Source organism: Cherax quadricarinatus, chromosome 11, assembly GCF_038502225.1.
Source record: "Cherax quadricarinatus isolate ZL_2023a chromosome 11, ASM3850222v1, whole genome shotgun sequence".
NCBI classification, from domain to species: domain Eukaryota; kingdom Metazoa; phylum Arthropoda; class Malacostraca; order Decapoda; family Parastacidae; genus Cherax; species Cherax quadricarinatus.
In genome coordinates, this window is record NC_091302.1 from 4,866,001 (window position 1) to 4,885,287 (window position 19,287).

General features: G+C 37.3%; 1 protein-coding gene across 3 annotated transcripts in view; it reads right to left on the reverse strand.

Moving 5' to 3' along the window:
* Positions 1–19,287, reverse strand: part of LOC128687488 (nuclear pore complex protein Nup214) — a 147,393-nt gene that overhangs the window by 8,866 nt on the left and 119,240 nt on the right. For all 3 annotated transcript variants that reach the window (XR_011391858.1, XM_053774953.2, XM_070083914.1), the window contains 3 exons: positions 9,785–9,919; positions 4,150–4,240; positions 1,196–1,297 (listed from right to left, as the gene is read on the reverse strand). Coding sequence is in view for 2 of the 3 variants with exons in the window: in XM_053774953.2 (XP_053630928.2) it covers positions 1,196–1,297; positions 4,150–4,240; positions 9,785–9,919 (328 nt within the window). In the remaining variant the exon portion in view is untranslated. The remainder of the gene's footprint in view (positions 1–1,195; positions 1,298–4,149; positions 4,241–9,784; positions 9,920–19,287) is intronic.

Below are 19,287 nucleotides of genomic sequence, written 5' to 3' on the forward strand. Positions count from 1 at the left end.
CTTTGAAAGGTGTAGATAAAATACCTTACCACTAATTTGGAGGTCAAACCAGTGAGCATGGATGACAGGAAATATTTATTGACAGGTTTAAGCATCACTTTATTCCTGAAGTCAAGTTTTTCCTGCACAGGAAGAACCTTGCATTCAAGGCTCTCTTCATTCTTGATAATTCTTGTACTCATCCACAAGCTTTGTTGGATGTGACCCCACATGTAAAAGTTGTATTTTTACCTCCAAATACAACATCTCCAATACAACCAATGGATCAGTGAGTCCAGAGGAAATGTTGGCAGAGCTCGATGCACAGATACAAGGGAGCCACATAACAGAAGATGAAGAAGAACCTAAAGAAAAACAGTTAACATTGCAGCAGTTATGTGAGCAGTTCCATGTTGCTGCTAAACTAGCAGACGTTTTCACTGAAGAGGATCCTGACAAATCTAGAAGCAGTGCTTTGAAAATCTAGAAGCAGTGCTGTGAAATGGGGTCTAGACGAGCTGATGATGATTTACCGTCAGTTGTATAATGTACTGCAGAGTAAAAGAGCCCAGAGATCCATTACAAAATTTATGCACACTCCAATACAACCACTGACTTTAGTACCAGAACCTCTATCATCCACCTCTGCTGACAACCAACAACCATCCACCTCAGTTCAGTAGGGCCGCACCATGCATATCCACTCTCTTCACAATCATCCACAAACACCATTACCCACAATTTAAGGTAAGAAATACTATTATTTCTATTGCATTTGTACTCTTAAGCAGTAATACATCACGAAAATGATCTACAATTACATATTCACTTTTATTTTTGTAAGATCTGTTGGTCTAAAAAAAAGTTGTTGGTTTTTTGGGGGCTCCCGGCGTTTTCAGGAACAAAACTACCGTGTTAAACGACGGTCTACCGTACTTCATGTATAGGGCCCAACAGGTTCACAACTTCCCTGTGACATGTGTGGTGCATGAGACCACCAAGGTAAAATTTGCCACAAAGCTTCAGTTTAGGACGAAAATATCAAAGATATCAAGAAATGCATCACTAAGCCTCTAATATAGTATTTTTCCATATTAATAAATACCAAGAATGTAGATTTTTTTTTTTGCAACATTCAGTTATCATTCTTATGTAAATTCAGTCCATACTGGAAATACATAAAGACAATTTATACAGTGAAATTCATCTGATTTACCTTCCAAAAACATTGGTACCAGATCCAAATGCACTGCTTTGTTGCTGGTTTGCAGACTGTGCAAGCCCTCCAAACGATGCTGCACTATTTTGACCAGAAAAGCTGCAAAAAATTATGGTCATTTATATCAATAGTTATTAAATTTACACAAAAGCAATAAACCTGTCTGGGTCATAGTGATATCAAACAGTGCATTATATACAGCCTCTTCTCATTAACAACAGAGTTCCATTCTTATGACCACATTGGTAAACGAATTTGTCGCTAAGTGAGGAAAATACTACAATGGTAGTGGGTTTGTGTCAACCATCTCTGATATTGTTTTAATGTCACCTTTGCACCATTTATAACATTTCTGGTATATTTTTAAACATTTATACAGTAGTGTACTGTATATTGTAATAAAAGGAATAGAGGAAATCAGCTCAAATATAAATTATTTAGGTATGCATACTGGTCAGAGAGCCCGTAATAAATACGAGTCGTTGGTAAACAAGTACGTCGCTAAGTGAGGAGAGGCCGTATATACATGTAAAAAAAAAAAAATATTTCAAAATAAAAAAAATTATACCCAGAGGGAAGTAGTAAATCCTTATGGGTCATATAGTACCTAGGAAATGAGACAAAACTATTCTTTAAAATGCAGAATTTAGCAAAATATTTTAGAGCTCCTTAATTTATGGACCTACCAAATTGTTGTCTTCCCACTATGTTTTGATTTTGAATTGCTCTGGTAACATGTCCTATCATATCTGAATTTGTTATTTATTTAGGGGCTTACAAGCTTGCTTCCACTTGTTGCTCCTTCAATCAGGCCTCTGTTAAACCTTTCACACTATAGACCCTCCAAATTAATATTGCTGTGTCTATATTAAAAGAAAATCTGAAATAGCAGAGGATCCTTTTCTGAAGGTAGAAGGTATTGATAACAAAAATTCAAAATTTGATAGAAAACTTACAAAATTATGAAGGCTCAAAGTTTGCAGTCTCTGCACAATTTATGCATTGGCAATTTCACCCAATTTGAGTCTTATTTTAAGCTAATTCTGTTCCTCTATTTGGCCAAATTCTTAGTTGTTTCACTAGTATGCCTTCTGTTCTATTGGCTGAACACAAGTAATTGCCCATTCAGCTATTAGAACTACCCTATAAAATGAAAAAAATTTGGTAATTTAGCCAATTTTACACAAAATTAAAGAAATTACGGTTTATAAATACAGTCCAAAATATGCAATGTGGGCATTCCAGGTTCTAAAACAATATTTCTTATATTTATTAATCACTTGCCCAGGTTTTTCCTACATAACATTTGCCTTCCATTTTGAATTCGTAATCACACAAAAAATTTGAAAATTTACCCTATTTCTCATATAATAAAATATAACCAAGAATGATTTGCCATAGTTCACGGCATCCCTATAATTGTATCAGACCTATTAAAAATTCATAAAACAAACTTAGGGGAAGGGGGGTGTAGGGGGACCATATATGTGTACTACTTTTAAGCTTATCTAATATCTCAATTTTCTTCATAACATCAAGGCTTGAATGTTTAACTTTTTCTTGCCACTTCCAGTATCACTCACATTTCTCTTTGGGTGCCATGGTTACTATGCAGACATAAAACATGATGATGACATATCGTTTTATAAATACAAAGCTGCAAATTGTATGGGATGTATGTGAGGGGAACACAGATGTGAGAGGTGGGACAGGGGAGGATACTACCCCCCCCAACAACACACAGAAAATAACCTGATCCACAGGCCGGCTGCCCACAACATGGAGGAAAAAGCTCCCATGCCATTCCAAATTTTCCCTCTGAAGCTGCACCACCATAAATGAATTTCAGTAAGTCTTGATTGAAAAAATTCTGCAATGTTACAATTGTAATAAAGTTGGTAGAATTACCGACAATATGTAAAGTAAAAGGACACAAGTGCAACTAATGTGACATTTATTGTGGCAACGTTTCGCTCTCCAGGAGCTTTATCAAGCCATTACAAACAATACATGGACACAGAGGGTATATATAGGATCAGAGTGAGGTGAATACTAATGAGGTACCATTTCGATGTTCACTAGTGGTAGTAGTAGTAGTAGTAGTAGTAGTAGTAGTAGTAGTAGTAGTAGTAGTAGTAGTAGTAGTAGTAGTAGTAGTAGTAGTAGTAGTGGTAGTGACAAAAGTAATACAATATGGTAGAGCAATTAATTCGTACATGAGTAAAAGGATATAAAAGCTATTACTTGGGTAACATAAAAATAGGTTGAACAAATATAGACTGGAATGAGGCAGCTTGTTTCAGTGTTCACTCTCTGTGCTTTGTGTAGTATAACAGGAGATGGCAGTAAACCCTGCCATCACATAGTCTCTCCTGTTATACTACACAAAGCACAGAGAGTGAACACTGAAACAAGCTGCCTCATTCCAGTCTATATTTGTCCAACCTATTTTTATGTTACCCAAGTAATAGCTTTTATATCCTTTTACTCATGTACGAATTAATTGCTCTACCATATTGTATTACTTTTGTCACTACCACTACTACTACTACTACTACTACCACTAGTGAACATCGAAATGGTACCTCATTAGTATTCACCTCACTCTGATCCTATATATACCCTCTGTGTCCATGTATTGTTTGTAATGGCTTGATAAAGCTCCTGGAGAGCGAAACGTTGCCACAATAAATGTCACATTAGTTGCACTTGTGTCCTTTTACTTTAAATGTTACAATTGTTGTATATCAAAAACATTACAGAAGATCACATCTTAATCAATGATGGTCTACTGTACCTCAATATACTAGGTACAGATCAAACATTCTGGAAAGAACAGACTATATACTGCTGTCAAATGATAAAGAATGTTGAGGGAGGCAATATCACAGCTTCAAGTTTACATGCAAGAACACAAATGTTCACATCACTGACAAGACACTCAGGCTTACCTTCCAAACCCTGGACTGGTTGCTGGTGAAGAGTTTGCCACTGAGCCAAATGTTGAAGCACCTGTTGAAGCAAAGCTGCTGAACCCTCCACCTATACAAAGGAAAAAATATATCTAAAAACATCCTCCTAGTAAATGTCACTTTCTCACATACAGTTTAGAGCATATTTCAACATTACATTAGGTTAGACAAATTACTCTACAAATATAAGAAAAAAAAAAAAAAAAGGTCTGCCAAACAAACAGAAAACAGGTACCCATTATGTGCAGTTGAAATAAAAGTTATATTTCAACTGTACAAGGCACTGTCAAAAGTCACTCATTAGACTATTTTTACAATATTGCCTTGATGTCTATGGTTAACCCTTTGACTGTCGCATCCCCCAATCCTGAGGTGTCTCCTGGTGTCGCAAAATTAAAAAAAAAAAATATTTTTTCTTATGAAATGATAGAGAATCTTTTCCCGATTGTAATGACACCAAAAAAACGAAATTTGATGGAAAACTGACAGAATTATGCTCTCGCGAAGTTAGCGACCTCGGCGCTGTTTACAAATCGGCGATTTCGCCCACTTTGAGCCCTATTTTCAGCTAATTCCATTGTTCCAGTCGCCCAAACTCATAGCTATTTCTTTAGAACTCCATTTTTTCTATCGATTGAGTACAAGAAACTGCCCATTTACCGATTTCAACTACCTAATAATGTGGTCAGAAATTTGCAATTTGGCCAATTTCACGAAAACTAAAAAATATGACAATTTCAAAATAAGGTCCAGAATGAACAATGCAGACATTCCTGGCTCTAAAATAACATTTCCTTTGCTCATTAGTCATGTCTCCAGGCCCCTCTGATATTACTCTTATTTTCTATTTTGAATTTTCATTCAAACAAAAAATAGAGGACTTACTATTATGCAGACTACTGCAATACTGTAATAATTGTATAAATAACATCAACCCATTCATGACTGCATATTAGAATGGCTAGTTGGACATTTATTGGAAAATGGCATCATTTGCTTACTTTGGAACATTGGCAAAAATCAAACAATTCCCCTACTTTGAGCTCCATTTCTAGGTTCGTTTTATAGTAAAATCAATCAAAATCACCTCTATTTCTATAATATGTTTCCAATTCTATCAAATGAGACCAAGAAAACGAGAATACAACCATAAATACTATACGAAAATAGACCACAAAGTCGGCATTTTAATTAAAAAAAACGGTTGGAGCTTTTTTTTTTTCTCATTATGCACTGCGTGCTCCAGGATTTTTTTTATATGGTGCACACTGACCACACAGACCCATTCTCTCACATGTGGGCCTACCAGCTTTCTCCTGCTTGATTTGAAGCCGCTAGAATTTATGAGTATATATACGTCAAACACGGTACCTCGTAAGACGTATATATACGGCCGCGACAGTCAAAGAGTTAAGAGGAAGTGCTGAAAAATAGTGCATGCACTCTGAAGGACGGGTGGGGATATCTGTAGTTTGGAGAAGCATCTGAACTAAAGCATTGGTCTGCCTCTGGCAAGACTGTGATTGCGTGCGTGTGCGTGCGTGCGTGTGTGTGTGTGTGTGTGTGTGTGTGTGTGTGTGTGTGTGTGTGTGTGTGTGTGTGTGTGTGTGCGTGCGTGCGTGCGTGCGTGCGTGCGTGCGTGCGTGCGTGCGTGCGTGCGAACACTGGAGTTGGCCGATAATAGGGCTCAAAGTGGGCAAAATCGCCGATGCATCAACATCATCGAGACCGCTAACTTCGCAAGAGCATAATTCCGCAAATTTTCCATCAAATTTCATACTTTTGGTGTCATTATGATCAGGAAAAGATTCTCTATCTTTTCATAAGAAAAAATAATTTTTTTTTTTGAAATTTGGGCGACCCTGAGAACAAGTCTCTGAGAGGGTCTGTCGGCCCTGAAAGGGTTAAGAACTTTTGTCCCAAATGTGTCGGTGCGGCGCCCTGAGCGGGCCCGGCCACTCACTCCATGTACCAGCCACTGTGCCATTGTTTACAAAGCCAGTGAGGACAATTCCGCGCATACAAGCGATATATTTTGTATTATTCCATTGTTTTTGGTACTTGTAACTGCTAAATAAGCCACCATGGGCCCCAAGAAAGCTTCTAGTGCTAGTCCTATGGTAAAGAATGTGAGAAACACACATAATTTAAGAAAAGGTTTGTAGAAAAATATGAAAGTGGTGGTGGTAGAGGGTGGTAGTGGTTGTGATGGTGGTAGAGGGTTGTAGTGGTAGAGGGTGGGAGCGATTGTGATGGTGGTAGAGGTTGGTAGCGGTTGTGATGGTAGTAGAGGGTGGTAGTGATGGTGGTAGAGGGTGGTGGTAGAGAGTGGTAGCGATGGTGGTAGAGGGTGGTAGCGATGATGGTAGAGGGTGGTAGTGGTGGTGGTAGAGGGGGGGGGTAGTAGATGTGATAATGGTATGGTATAATAAGGCATGGTGAGGCTGCCAGTTCTGACAAAAAAGCGGCTGAAAAATATGTGCAGGACTTTAAGGGGTACATAGAGGCCGAAAAATTAAAACCCCAACAAGTGTTCAAATGTGATGAAACAGGCCTGTTTAGGAAGAAAATGCCAAACAGGACCTACATTACTCAGGAGGAAAAGGCACTCCCAGGACACAAGCCAGAAAAGGACTTGTTACCTGAAGTCTTTATGGAAGGGGATTCCCCTTCCAAACACTAGAACACCTTCATCCTCTGCCCTCCTCCCATCTCATCAGTCATCAACAAGCCACATTAAAGGTAAGTGTGAAGTTATTATTGTTTTATTCTTCATGTATCATTGTTTTCTGTGTAGGAAAATGTATATTTCATGTAAAAAAACTATTTTGTTTAATACTTTTGGGTGTCTGGAATACCTTTGATATACCTTTGAAGAATTTCGAGAGCATATCTACTCTCTGAGCCCGGCCATGGGCCAGACTCGTCTGGTGCTTGCCTGGTCAACCAGGCTGTTGCTGCTGGAGGCCCGCTGCCCCACATATCCATCACAGCCTGGTTGATCTGGCACCTGGTGAAGATACTTGTCTAGTTTTCTCTTGAAGGCTTCAACACTTGTTCCAGCAGTGTTTCTGATATCTTCTGGTAAGATGTTGAAAAGTCTGGGACCCCGGATGTTGACACAGTGTTCCCTTATTGTCCCCACTGCATCCCTGCTCCTCACTGGGTTTATTTTACACTTCCTCCCACATCTCTCACTCCAGTATGTTATGGCAGTGTGCAGATTTGGGACCAAGCCCTCGAGTACCTTCCAGGTATATATTATCATGTACCTTTCTCTCCTCTGCTCCAATGAGTACATGTTCAAGGCTTGCAGGCATTCCCAGTAGTTTAGGTGCTTTACTGGCTCAATGTGAGCCATAAATGATCTCTGTATTTGTTCCAGCTCAGATATTTCTCCTGCCCTGAATGGGGCCGCCAGCAATGAGCAATATTCTAAGTGAGGGAGCACTAGCGATTTGAAGAATGTCACCATTGGCATTATTTCCCTTGTTTTGAAAGTTCTCAATACCCACCCAGTCATTTTCCTGGCTGTCATGATCTTTGTCTTGTTATAGTCTTTAAAAGAAAGGTCGGCTGACATAATTATTCCTAGGTCTTTTGCGTGTTGTAAGAGGTGACTAAAATGCCAGGAGAAAGGGGCTAGTAACCCCTTCTCCTGTATAAATTACTAAATTTAAAAAGAGAAACTTTAGTTTTTCTTTTTGGATCACCCTGCCTTGGTGGGATACGGCCATTTTGTTGAAAAAAAAAATAATAATAATCAAGGGGGAGCACTAAACCCACAGGATTATACAGAGCCTGTGGGGGTGATGAAAGGTATTCAGGCTTAATTCAGGGAACTGGATCATAGATTCAGTCCCCTAGATCAAAAGGCCCTCACCAGCACCAAGGAACTTTCCTTGAGGTGACTGAGCTCATAGCAACCGACAGTGGCTTCAAAGCCACCTTATCTTTAATGGGCAATGTACTGTGTTGGTGCTTTACACAACAAGAAGCATTTCTTTTATTCGTTGGAACCATGGCTAGGGCTAAAAGCAAGCAGGTTATAACAATAAATGGAGAAAAAGAAATTGGAATGACTTATGCAGCAAATAGCACCACCAAACAGTACCAGCAGGTTGTGCGGCGACCCTGGAAATTTGAAATTATGCTAGCCGAAATTAGTGCCGAATGACTGATGGAACTGGATGTCTGATTGCCAGATTTGTGATGACAGACCTATATGTGTATATGTATGCAAACTCACATGATAGGAGAGTATTTCCCTATGTAGTTGTTGTTTACCAACCTACTTCAGCTCTTACCAACCTATCAAATTTAAAAATAAATATAGTTTATGGCAGCTAAAGTGGTGTTAATAAAAACCCTTTACCAATATCAATTCACTGCCTTTTGAAGGCTTAAATATCTACAATGCCACTGTACAGCATACCTTAGAATTTGCTGACACAGAAACAAATATATTTTTGATCCTGTGTTTTACTATAATTACCTTAAATTCTGTTTACATACTTCTTTGCATAAACAAACAAACATTTACATTTACTACACCTGGTTGAACCCAAAACCCACGTTTCTTGTCTTCATTGCTTTTCTTGGTGTCCCTTTCTTACTTTTCTTCCTTGCTTGGTGCAGCCTTATCCAAGGTTTCTCTATAAGTGTCATTTCTGGGAACCTAAGCTTCTTAAATTATGGGATTCAACTAGGCAGCACTGTATACCACAGGCCCAAAAAGAACTTGGGAAAACACTCATAAAAATTATTCCTCATAAGCACACAAACACAATTTAGCCTAAGTACTACTATCATACATAATGTACAAGTGGTCACTCTCCTTAAGTTTAAACCTGCCCAGCTGGAAAACTACAAGTCGCAATAGCAAGGCTGGTCAGCTCAATGCACAAACTACCATTCAGAAGAAACTTTAGACACCATTACTGTTTCTAGCTGCTATCTGATAATTTTTTTTTTTTAACAAGTTGGCCGTCTCCCACCGATGCAGGGTGACCCAAAAAGAAAGAAAATCCCCAAAAAGAAAATACTTTCATCATCATTCAACACTTTCACCTAACTCACACATAATCACTGTTTTTGCAGAGGTGCTCAGAATACAACAGTTTAGAAGTATATACGTATAATGAATACACAACATATCCCTCCAAACTGCCAATATCCCAAACCCCTCCTTTAAAATGCAGGCATTGTATACTTCCCATTTCCAGGACTCAAGTCCAGCTATATAAAATAACCGGTTTCCCTGAATCCCTTCACTAAATATTACCCTGTTAGGTAAATAAACACAGATGAAACTAATGTGACATTGTATCGTGGCAACATTTTGCTTTCCAGGAGCTCTGTCAAGCTATAAGAGCTTGACAAAGCTCCTGGAGCATGAAACGTTGCCACACTAAAATGTCACACGAGTCCTAACATTTTAATGTTAGGACTCGTGTGACATAGTGAAGTAGTAATGATGGTAATTCTACCATCATTACTACTTCATAATATTCTGGGCGAGAGAGAATGACTGTCTGAAGTTTCCTCTCAACACTTTGGGTTAATTATGAATAATTTAATTTACTTTTAATTCACTTAGAAATAACATAATTACCTGTGGCACCTGATAAAGGAGATCCAAAAGTAGCTGTACCACCAAAAGTTGGAGGACTTCCAAACTTTGGAGAAGTAAACGATGGGGCACCTCCGAAGGATGGAGGACTGCCAAAAGCTGTACCACTACCAAAACCTAAAGATAATGAAGGAAAGCTAAAAACTGATTGATAATATTTCTAACTTTGTCATTAAGAAAGCATAACACACATCATATTTGATTAATACTCCATTACAACTTGAGAAAAATTGTAAGGTAGTGATATATTTAGGTCGTGTGTTAAGAGGCATGTATCCCTGAACAAGTGTTTACCAACTGATTTTTCTGTAACTACATACACTATAGTATGATGTAATGTATTTTTGAATACACAAATAAACAGCCACATAGGAGAGAGGAGCTTACATCAATGTTTAGGTCTGACTTCGACCATTTACAAAGCCACACTAATAGAAAGAAGAGGAGGCATATATATAGGCTAGCTGACAGGGACGGGTCAAGAGAGGTAGTAGGAAAGGAAGTAGAGAGGTGGTTAGTAGTAGTAATAGTAGTAGTAGTAACAGCAGTAGTAGTAACAGCAGTAGTAGTAACAGTAGTAGTAGTAGTAACTAGTAGTAGTAGTAGTAGTAGTAACAGTAGTAGTAGTAGTAGTAACAGTAGTAGTAGTAACAGTAGTAGTAGTAGTAACAGTAGTAGTAGTAGTAACAGTAGTAGTAGTAGTAACAGTAGTAGTAGTTGTAGTAACAGTAGTAGTAGTTGTAGTAACAGTAGTAGTAGTTGTAGTAACAGTAGTAGTAGTTGTAGTTACAGTAGTAGTAGTTGTAGTAACAGTAGTAGTAGTTGTAGTAACAGTAGTAGTAGTTGTAATAACAGTAGTAGTAGTAACAGTACGAGAGATAGGAACAAAAACAAAAGATGGGGGATAAAGGGTCAAACACCCAAGGCAGAAAAAAGAAAAGCCAAAGAAGAAAAAGGGGAAAAAAAAAAAGAAAAGGGGATGAGGTAAAAAGAGAACAAGAAAAAAGAATCAGGTAAAGTCACAATGTTCTGAAGTTTGGAGCATTTAACAATGTAATGGGAAAGGGAGGCATCTACAAAGACAAAGCCAGGATTAAGTCATACAGGGAAAGTTGTTCTAACTTTCACAGTCGCCGTCTGGCTGAATCCTCCCGTATACACAACTTTCCCTGTATGAATCTTAATCCTGGCTTTGTCTCTGTAGATGCCTTGCTTTTCCATTACATTGTAAAATGCTCGAAACTTCAGAACACCTGTGACTTAACCTGATTCTTTTTTCTCCTTCTCTTTCTACTTCCCCTTGTCTTTCTTTTTTCCTTTTTCTTCCTTGGGTTTTCTTTCTTCTGCCTTGGGTGTTTGGCCTAATTTTATATTTCCCACTTCTTTGTTTTTGTTCCTACCCCTTGTGGGCCCTTAGCTCTCCTGCAGTGCTCCTCTTTCTTGACCTTTGACTGACTCTACTACTATCACTACATCTCTACTTTCTTTCCTACTACCTCTCTTGACCCATCCCTGTCAGCTGGCCTGAACACACTGCCTCTTTCTCTCCTTTCGGTTAGTGTGACTTTGTAAATGGCCCAAGCCAGACTGAACTGTCATTGTAAGCTCCTCTCTCCTATGTGAGGGTTATTTGTGTATTGTTCCAGCCACAGTATTGTGCCTTTTTATTTTTGCATACTCTCATTACATTCTAAGAGTTTTGGAAATATGTTAGCTTTCATTTAACTTTGCACACTGCTCAATTTTCAACTGGTCTCCCAAAGTCAAGATTAACTCATGATATTAAAGTTCTGATAATGACCTCTTGTTCATCTGAATACTGCCTGAATGAAGTCACCAAATTATCCCAGTGTGATCATGTGAACAGAAGTGACAAAAAAAAAATAGTATTAAATAGAACAAAATATAGATTAGTATATTAAACAGAACAGTGCATTCATATAAGAAATAATTATTAATTGTCAAGACATGCATTTTTCTCCTACCAAAATAAAACATAATAAATTTTTAACCAGGATGCCATATTTCCTTAAATGTCACTTTAGTGAAGCTAATATGGAAAATCTTAAAAATATTTAGAGTACAGTATAGTATAATTGAACTCTCAAATTTGTGACCTTTCAAATTAAGTGTGCTTCAACTATTCAGCACTGTTACTGAAGGATCTCTATACTTTCGATTATTCATACGTTTTTGTGGTTCCTAGTTCGTTTTGGCTTAGCACACGGCCCTAAATTGAAAACTAACCATGGGATTTTGTTTGAAATGTGCTCATTAGATTTCCCATACAGTTGGGTTAATGGTTCAAATGAGAATAGTAGTGGCATCATCAATTAGCGATGATGTAACATTAATATAGAAGTGGCCCCAAAGTAGCAATTCAAAATTTGAATTCAGAATTGGTGCAGCTTTTAATACTTTACAAAAGTGATTTTTTTTTAATTTTCCATAAATTTTTGATATTTTTTTTATTTTAAAAAGTGTATTACAAAAGGCCACAATCCTTTCAAATTACTGATGTTTAAATGTACAGGAAGCCCTTGAACAACACAGGTTTGAACTACAGGTTCACTTATACACAGATATTTTTCAATAAACATACTGGAAATTTTTTTTTTTGGAGATCTGCGATTAAAAAAATTAAGAGAAAGTTACATATGACAAGAATGCATAAAATATATGTAGATACTAGTCTATCTTATAATTTACTGCCATAAAATATACACAAATCTAACATAAAAAGTTAAAATTGAGCAAAATTTACACACATGAAGAATTTTGCAAATTGTACATGTTCCATTCGCAGTTGAGAGAAATGTAAACAAAGGAAAAGATGAAAATAACATAATAATAATAATAATAATAATAATAATAATCCTAGGTAGTAGGTTGGTAGACAGCAACCGCCCAGGGAGGTACTACCGTCCTGCAAAGTGAGTGTAAAACGGAAACCTGTAATTGTTTTACATGATGGTAGGATTGCTGGTGTCTTTTTTCTGTCTCAAACATGCAAGGTTTCAGGTACGTCTTGCTACTTCTACTTACACTTAGGTCACACTACACATACATGTACAAGCATATACATACATACATACATACCCCTCTGGGTTTTCTTCTATTTTCTTTCTAGTTCTTGTTCTTGTTTATTTCCTCTTATCTCCATGGGGAAGTAGAACAGAATTCTTCCTCCGTAAGCCATGCGTGTCGTAAGAGGCGACTAAAATGCCGGGAGCAAGGGGCTAGTAACCCCTTCTCCTGTATATATTACTAAATGTAAAAGGAGAAACTTTTGTTTTTCCTTTTTGGGCTACCCCGCCTCGGTGGGATACAGCCAGTGTGTTGAAAGAAAGAAAGAAATATGCAAGGTTTCAGGTATGCCTTGCTACTTCTACTTACACTTAGGTCACACTACACATGCATGTACAAGCACATTTATACACATCCCTCTGGGTCTTTTTCTATTTTCTTACTAGTTCTTGTTTATTTCTGCTTATCTCCATGGGGAAGTGGAACAGAATTCTTACTCCATAAACCATGTGTGTCCTAAGAGGCGACTAAAATGCCAGGAGCAAGGGGCTAGAGAAACTTTGTTTTTCTTATTAGGTCATCCTACCTCGGTGGGATACGGCCAGGTCGTTGAAACAAAAAAATAATAATAATAACTAGGCACTAAAACCACAAGATGTAGGGGTCATCCTAGGAAAGGATGGAGGGGGTAAAAGAGGTTTTGTGTGCAAGGGGGCTTGGATATGCAGCAGGCATGTGTGAGCATGTTAGATAAGAGTGAGTGGAGACAAATGGCTTTTGGGACCTGACGAGATGTTGGAGTGTGAAAAGGGCAATATTTTGTGAAAGGATTCAGGGAAACTGGTTAGCCAGACTTGAGTCCTGGATGTGGGAAGTGGGATATTGGTAGTTCGGAGGGACATCTAAACTGTCATATCTGAGCGCCTCTGCAAAGACAGCGATTATGTATGAGTGATGGTGAAAGTGTTGAATGATGATGAAAGTTTTTTCTTTCTTTTTGGGTTTTTCTTTCTTTTTGGATCACCCTGCCTCGTTGGGAAGTGGCTGACATGTTAAAAAACTAATAATAATTTATTATTATAGATTGTACATGTTCCATTTGCAGTCGGGAGAAATGTAAACATACGCAAAGATGCAATATTAAATAATAAATAAATATGAATTTCTTTTTCTCATTTAAATACAGTACAGTACTGTAAATGTATTTTTTCTTCCTTAAAATTTTCTTAATAACATTTTCTTTTCTCTAGCTTACTTAACTGTAAGAATACAGTATTTATTTATTTATTTAATAATTTGAACATACATACAGAGGTACAAAAAAATACAGGTAAGAGCAGCATGCCAAAGCCACTTGTATGCATAGCATTACGGGCTGGCTTAAAATTAACTTAAGATTAACTAAGCAATGATGTAATCAGTGATAAAACATTGTAAACAAATAACAATAAAGCACAAATGAGTATTACAAAGACAGGTCATATGGTTGCATGCATTACTGTACATTCAGTAGAATGGAGTATTCCGTTAGATAGTGTATTTAAATAATAACAACGTTAGATTGGGTCTTAGGTTTAACATTTATGTGATATAATTGTGAGAAACATTTAAGATATACAATTTATAAGATTCAGTTATTCAGTATTTATTTGGTTTTGGGTGAGTAAGTGATCTTTGAAAAGAGACTTGAATTTATAAACAGGTAGTGTTTCTTTTATATTTACAGGTAATGAATTCCAGATTTTAGGGCCTTTTATGTGCATTAAGTTTTTGCATAGCGTGAGATGGACACGAGGAACATCAAAGAGTGATCTGTGCCTTGTGTTATGGTCATGTGTTCTGTTGAGGTTGGCAAGGAGAAGTTTGAGGGGAGGGTTAATATCAGAGTTAAGTGTTCTATGTATGTAATAGGTGCAGTAATAAGTATGGATGTTTTGTATGGTGAGTAGGTTTCGTGTTTTGAATATTGGTGGAGTGTGCTGCCTGTAGTGGGAATTTGTTATCATTCTGACTGCAGCCTTTTGTTGGGTAATTAGTGGTCTGAGATGGTTGATTGTTGTTGAGCCCCATGCACAAATTCCATAGGTGAGATAGGGGTAAAAAAGAGAGTGATATAGGGCCAGGAGGGCTGACTGTGGAACATAGTACCGTATCTTCGATAGTATGCCTAGGGTCTTGGAAGTTTTCTTAGAAATTTTTTGTATATGTGTATGAAATTTGAGTCTATTATCAAGGTGGATTCCTAAGAATTTTCCCTCTGTTAGCTTCGTGATAGGTGATCCGTTTATCATTATGTTAAGAGGGACATCTGTAGCTCTGTTACCAAACTGAATGAAGTAAGTTTTGTCAATGTTTAGTGTAAGTTGTTAGTCCTCATCCAGGTAGATATTTTCTGTAATTCGGTATTTACAGTATTGGCTAGCGTGACTGGGCTCGGGTGAGAGAAGACGTATGTAGTGTCATCTGCAAATAGTGTGGGTTTGAGTAATTGCGAAGCATTTGGTAGGTCATTTATATATAGGAGAAAGAGAAGAGGGCCAAGGACACTTCCCTGCGGGACACCAACTGTAATTGGTTGTGCGGAAGAGTTTGGCTCATTTGCGTGCACATATTGGCTTCTGTTGCTGAGGTATGACTTGAGGTAGTTGAGGGAGTGCCCTCTTATACCATAGTGTGACAATTTTATGTGGAGCAAGTCATGATCAACTGTATCAAAAGCTTTACGTAAGTCAATGAAGATCCCCAGTGGGACTTCTTTTTTCTCTATTGCAGTGTATATAGATTTTTGTATATAAGATTTTTGAGAGAGGGTGTAAGTTGGATATTGGCCTATAGTTATTCAACTCTGTTTGGTCTCCTCCTTTATGGATCGGGGTGACCCTTGCTATTTTGACAACTGTAGGGAAGGTGGAGGATTCAATGGATTTGTTAAAGAGTGTTGCAATGATTGGTGATAGCACTTGTGACACTTTTTTGTATATAAAGGGTGGTAAGGTATTTAAATCTCCTGCCTCCGCAGGTAAAGGTAGTAACTTGACCAGCCACCGCAGGTGAAGGTAGCAACTTGACCAGCCACAGGGAGACTTTGTATGTGTTAGTCGGAGCTAGGAACAGTGTGTTCGGGTAGCTGCCAGTGAAGTAGTCATTTGGTGGGGTATCTGAGCTTGAGATTTTATTGGCAAGGTTTTGTCCTATAGTGGAGAAGAAATCATTGAGTCTGTTTGCTGTTTCTGTTGGTGGGAGTTGGGGTTCATCTGATTTTGCTAATTTTATTTCGCTATTTCGTGATATCTTTTTTGTTCCTAGAATTTCCGATAGGGTTTTCCAGGTCTTTTTTATATCACCTCGTAAGTTGGATAATCTGTTCTCATAATACAATTTTTTTGCCCTTCTTATCAGGCTGGTTAGGATTGACGAGTAACGTTTTGTTTGGTCTCTGGTTATGTGACCCATTCTGTACTGTTTTTCATATCGGTGTTTTGTATTTATGGATTTGAGAATGCTGAGTGTTAGCCAGGGACTGTTCAGTCTCTTAGCTGTCATCTGTTTAGTTTTTTTAGGGCAGTGCTTGTTATAGAGGTATTGGGTCTTTTTTAGAAAGTTATTAATACATTCGTCAATATCTGTATAGATTTCTAGCTCAGTGTGCCAGTCAATGTTTGTTACTGCTGTTGTGAAGTTATTAATGGCTGCCTCATTGTGAAGTCTGAAGGTGACTTTAGTAGTGTCTTGGGGTAATTTACCAAGAGTTGTTACGAGGAAAGTAGGGTAGTGGTCTGTGGTATTATCTGTGATTATGCCTGATTTTAAAGGAGATATGGTGTTGGTCCAGATGTGGTCAAGTAGGGAAACACTAGTCTCCGTAACTCTTGTAGGTTTTGTTACTGTTGGTAGCAACATGCAGTTACTCATTGTGTTTGTGAATTTTAGTAATGTGTGGGTCCTGGTCTTGCAGGAGATTTATATTGAAGTCACCTGAGAGTAGTAAGTGATCTTTGTTCATGCATGCATCAGTTATCATGAAGAACTGAGACACTTATGCAACACATGGGAATCTTTATTTAAGAAATGTTTCGCCACACAGTGGCTTCATCAGTCTAATACAAAGTAGAAATGGGTAAGGAGAGTAGAAGTTTGAGGTAATCAGTCCCTCAACCTGGAATCGATGTGTTCAGTCCATCACTCTTGTAGGAAGTGCAGCACAGGGCCAGAGAGGTGGCTTATATACTGCGGTGAGATGAGTTGAAGCATAAGTGTCTCAGTTCTTCAACTTGTCGGTTTTCAAAACCATTCATCACATCAGTTATCATACTTCCTAGGTTTTGACTAAATTGGCTAATGTTTGACTGTGGAACTCTGTAGATGTTTATCAATGTGAGAGGTTTTTGTAGGTATTTGGATTTGAATTTAGCTATTATATATTCCCCATGTTCATCCCTTGTGCAAGTATTAGTGATACATTCTAGTTGGTCTGAGTAGTATATAGCTGTGCCACCCCCTTGTTGGTCTGGCCTACAGTTGTGTATGGCTGTGTAACCAGGAATGGCATAGACATCAGTAGTATCAAGGCTTTAGCCAGGTTTCAGTTAGTGTAATGATGGACATATTGGCATGCAAGGAATTTAGTAATGCTATGAGGTCATCGTAATGCTTGCTTAAAGATCTGATATTGTAGTTAAAGACAGTTATGTTGTTGTTAGCTCTGAGGAGTACCTTTGATTGTTCTGCTGTGTAGTAATTACAGTAACTGTTTGCTTCATTTAAGTCATTAAATAAGAGGTTGGTATCAGGATCAATGCTTGTAATTATAAGATTTGTAGTGAATCTGTAGTTAGAATTAAGTATAAATCAAAGTAAATAGTCTAAAGCTAAAAAATAGCACCTGAATTATTTAACAAATGTAAAAATAATGAGCTAAAGTAGTTTTTTAAAGCTAAAATAAAGGAGACAATATAAAAGGGACTAAAATAATTTGTGGTGAACAAATAAAGTGATGATCAAATAATGGAGCTTGGGAATATGATAGTAGGTAGTACTTTAAAGGTAATTCTTTAAAGCTAGAATTAGGGAAAACAATATAAAAGGGACTAATATAAGTTGTGGTGAACAATAAAGTGGTAATCAAATAAATGAGCTTTGGAATATAATGGAAAAATAGTGAACTTATTACACTTTAGCACCTGAGAATAGCACCTTGATTATTTTAGCAATTGTGAATATATGAACTAAGGTAGTTATATAAAGCTAAAATAAAGGAGAAAATATATAGGGGACTAAAATTAAGTAACGGTAAACAAGTTAAATGGACTGATAGTCACTATGAAATAATATTGGTTTAGGAGTAAGATCTGATTTGTAATATTAAAAAGTTGAGCAGTTTATTACACAATAAAAAGTAAAAAAAATATGAGGTAGTTGGTACTAGCTAGCAAAAGATAGTTTTGGTACTTGCAAAAAAGTAATTAGAATATACACTAACTGCACACACAATAAAAAGTGACTAAAAAAACAAGTAGTGGTAAACAAAATTAAATGGACAGGTAAGAACAATGAATAATACTAATTTGGAGTAAGATTTGACTTGTAACACAAAATTATGAGCAATTAATAGCAGTAAGAAAGAAGTATAAAGTACTGGAGGTAGTTGGCATTAGCTAGTGATGAAAAATAAAAAATAATAATGCACAATTATAATAGTAACGTACACTATATGCACCACACGTATATATGTATTAAGGGCACTTATCTAATCTGTTACAGAAATGTCCGCTTTTCTAAGAAAGGTAGAGAAATCATGTTCGTTTGAGATAGTATACTGCTGTCCTGTTGATGTTTTCCTTACTAGTATTTTCCCATCTTGAGTGAAACACTGATGTATTTTGTTTTCCTGTTTAAGTTTTTTCAGCCTGAACAGAAGGTTTTGACGTTTTCTTGTTAGACACTCATTTATGTACACTCCATTTTTCATTGTAATTGCCGATTTAATTAGGTCCTTTCTTTTATCGTATGAATGAAGTCTGATCATTATACTGTGTTTACTTCCTGGTTTTCCTAGAAAACGTGTTTCTTTGATTTCATTGTTTTGCACGATGACTTGTACGTGGTTCTGTATTATCCTGATAGCAGTTTCTTTGCACTGTGCTTGGGTTATGTCACTAGGAATGTGTGGACTGTTTATTATAACTGCATCAGACAACTTGTCTTGTTCAGTTTTGTCGTCTTGGAAATCAAGGTATTCAATTAGTCGAGTGTGCATGTTCTGATTCCAGTCCTTGATTGCTTCTTCAACCTTCATATTTATTGTTGTTATTTGTTCAGTGTGACTGGCTATAGCTGCTTTCAGAGTATTTTCTGTGTCAACACTTCCTGATGTAATCTTCTCTTCAAGGTTTTGGATCTTGTTCTCGAGGTTGGTTATCTTGGATTCACGTCGCTCGAGTGTTGCTTTGATATCTTTG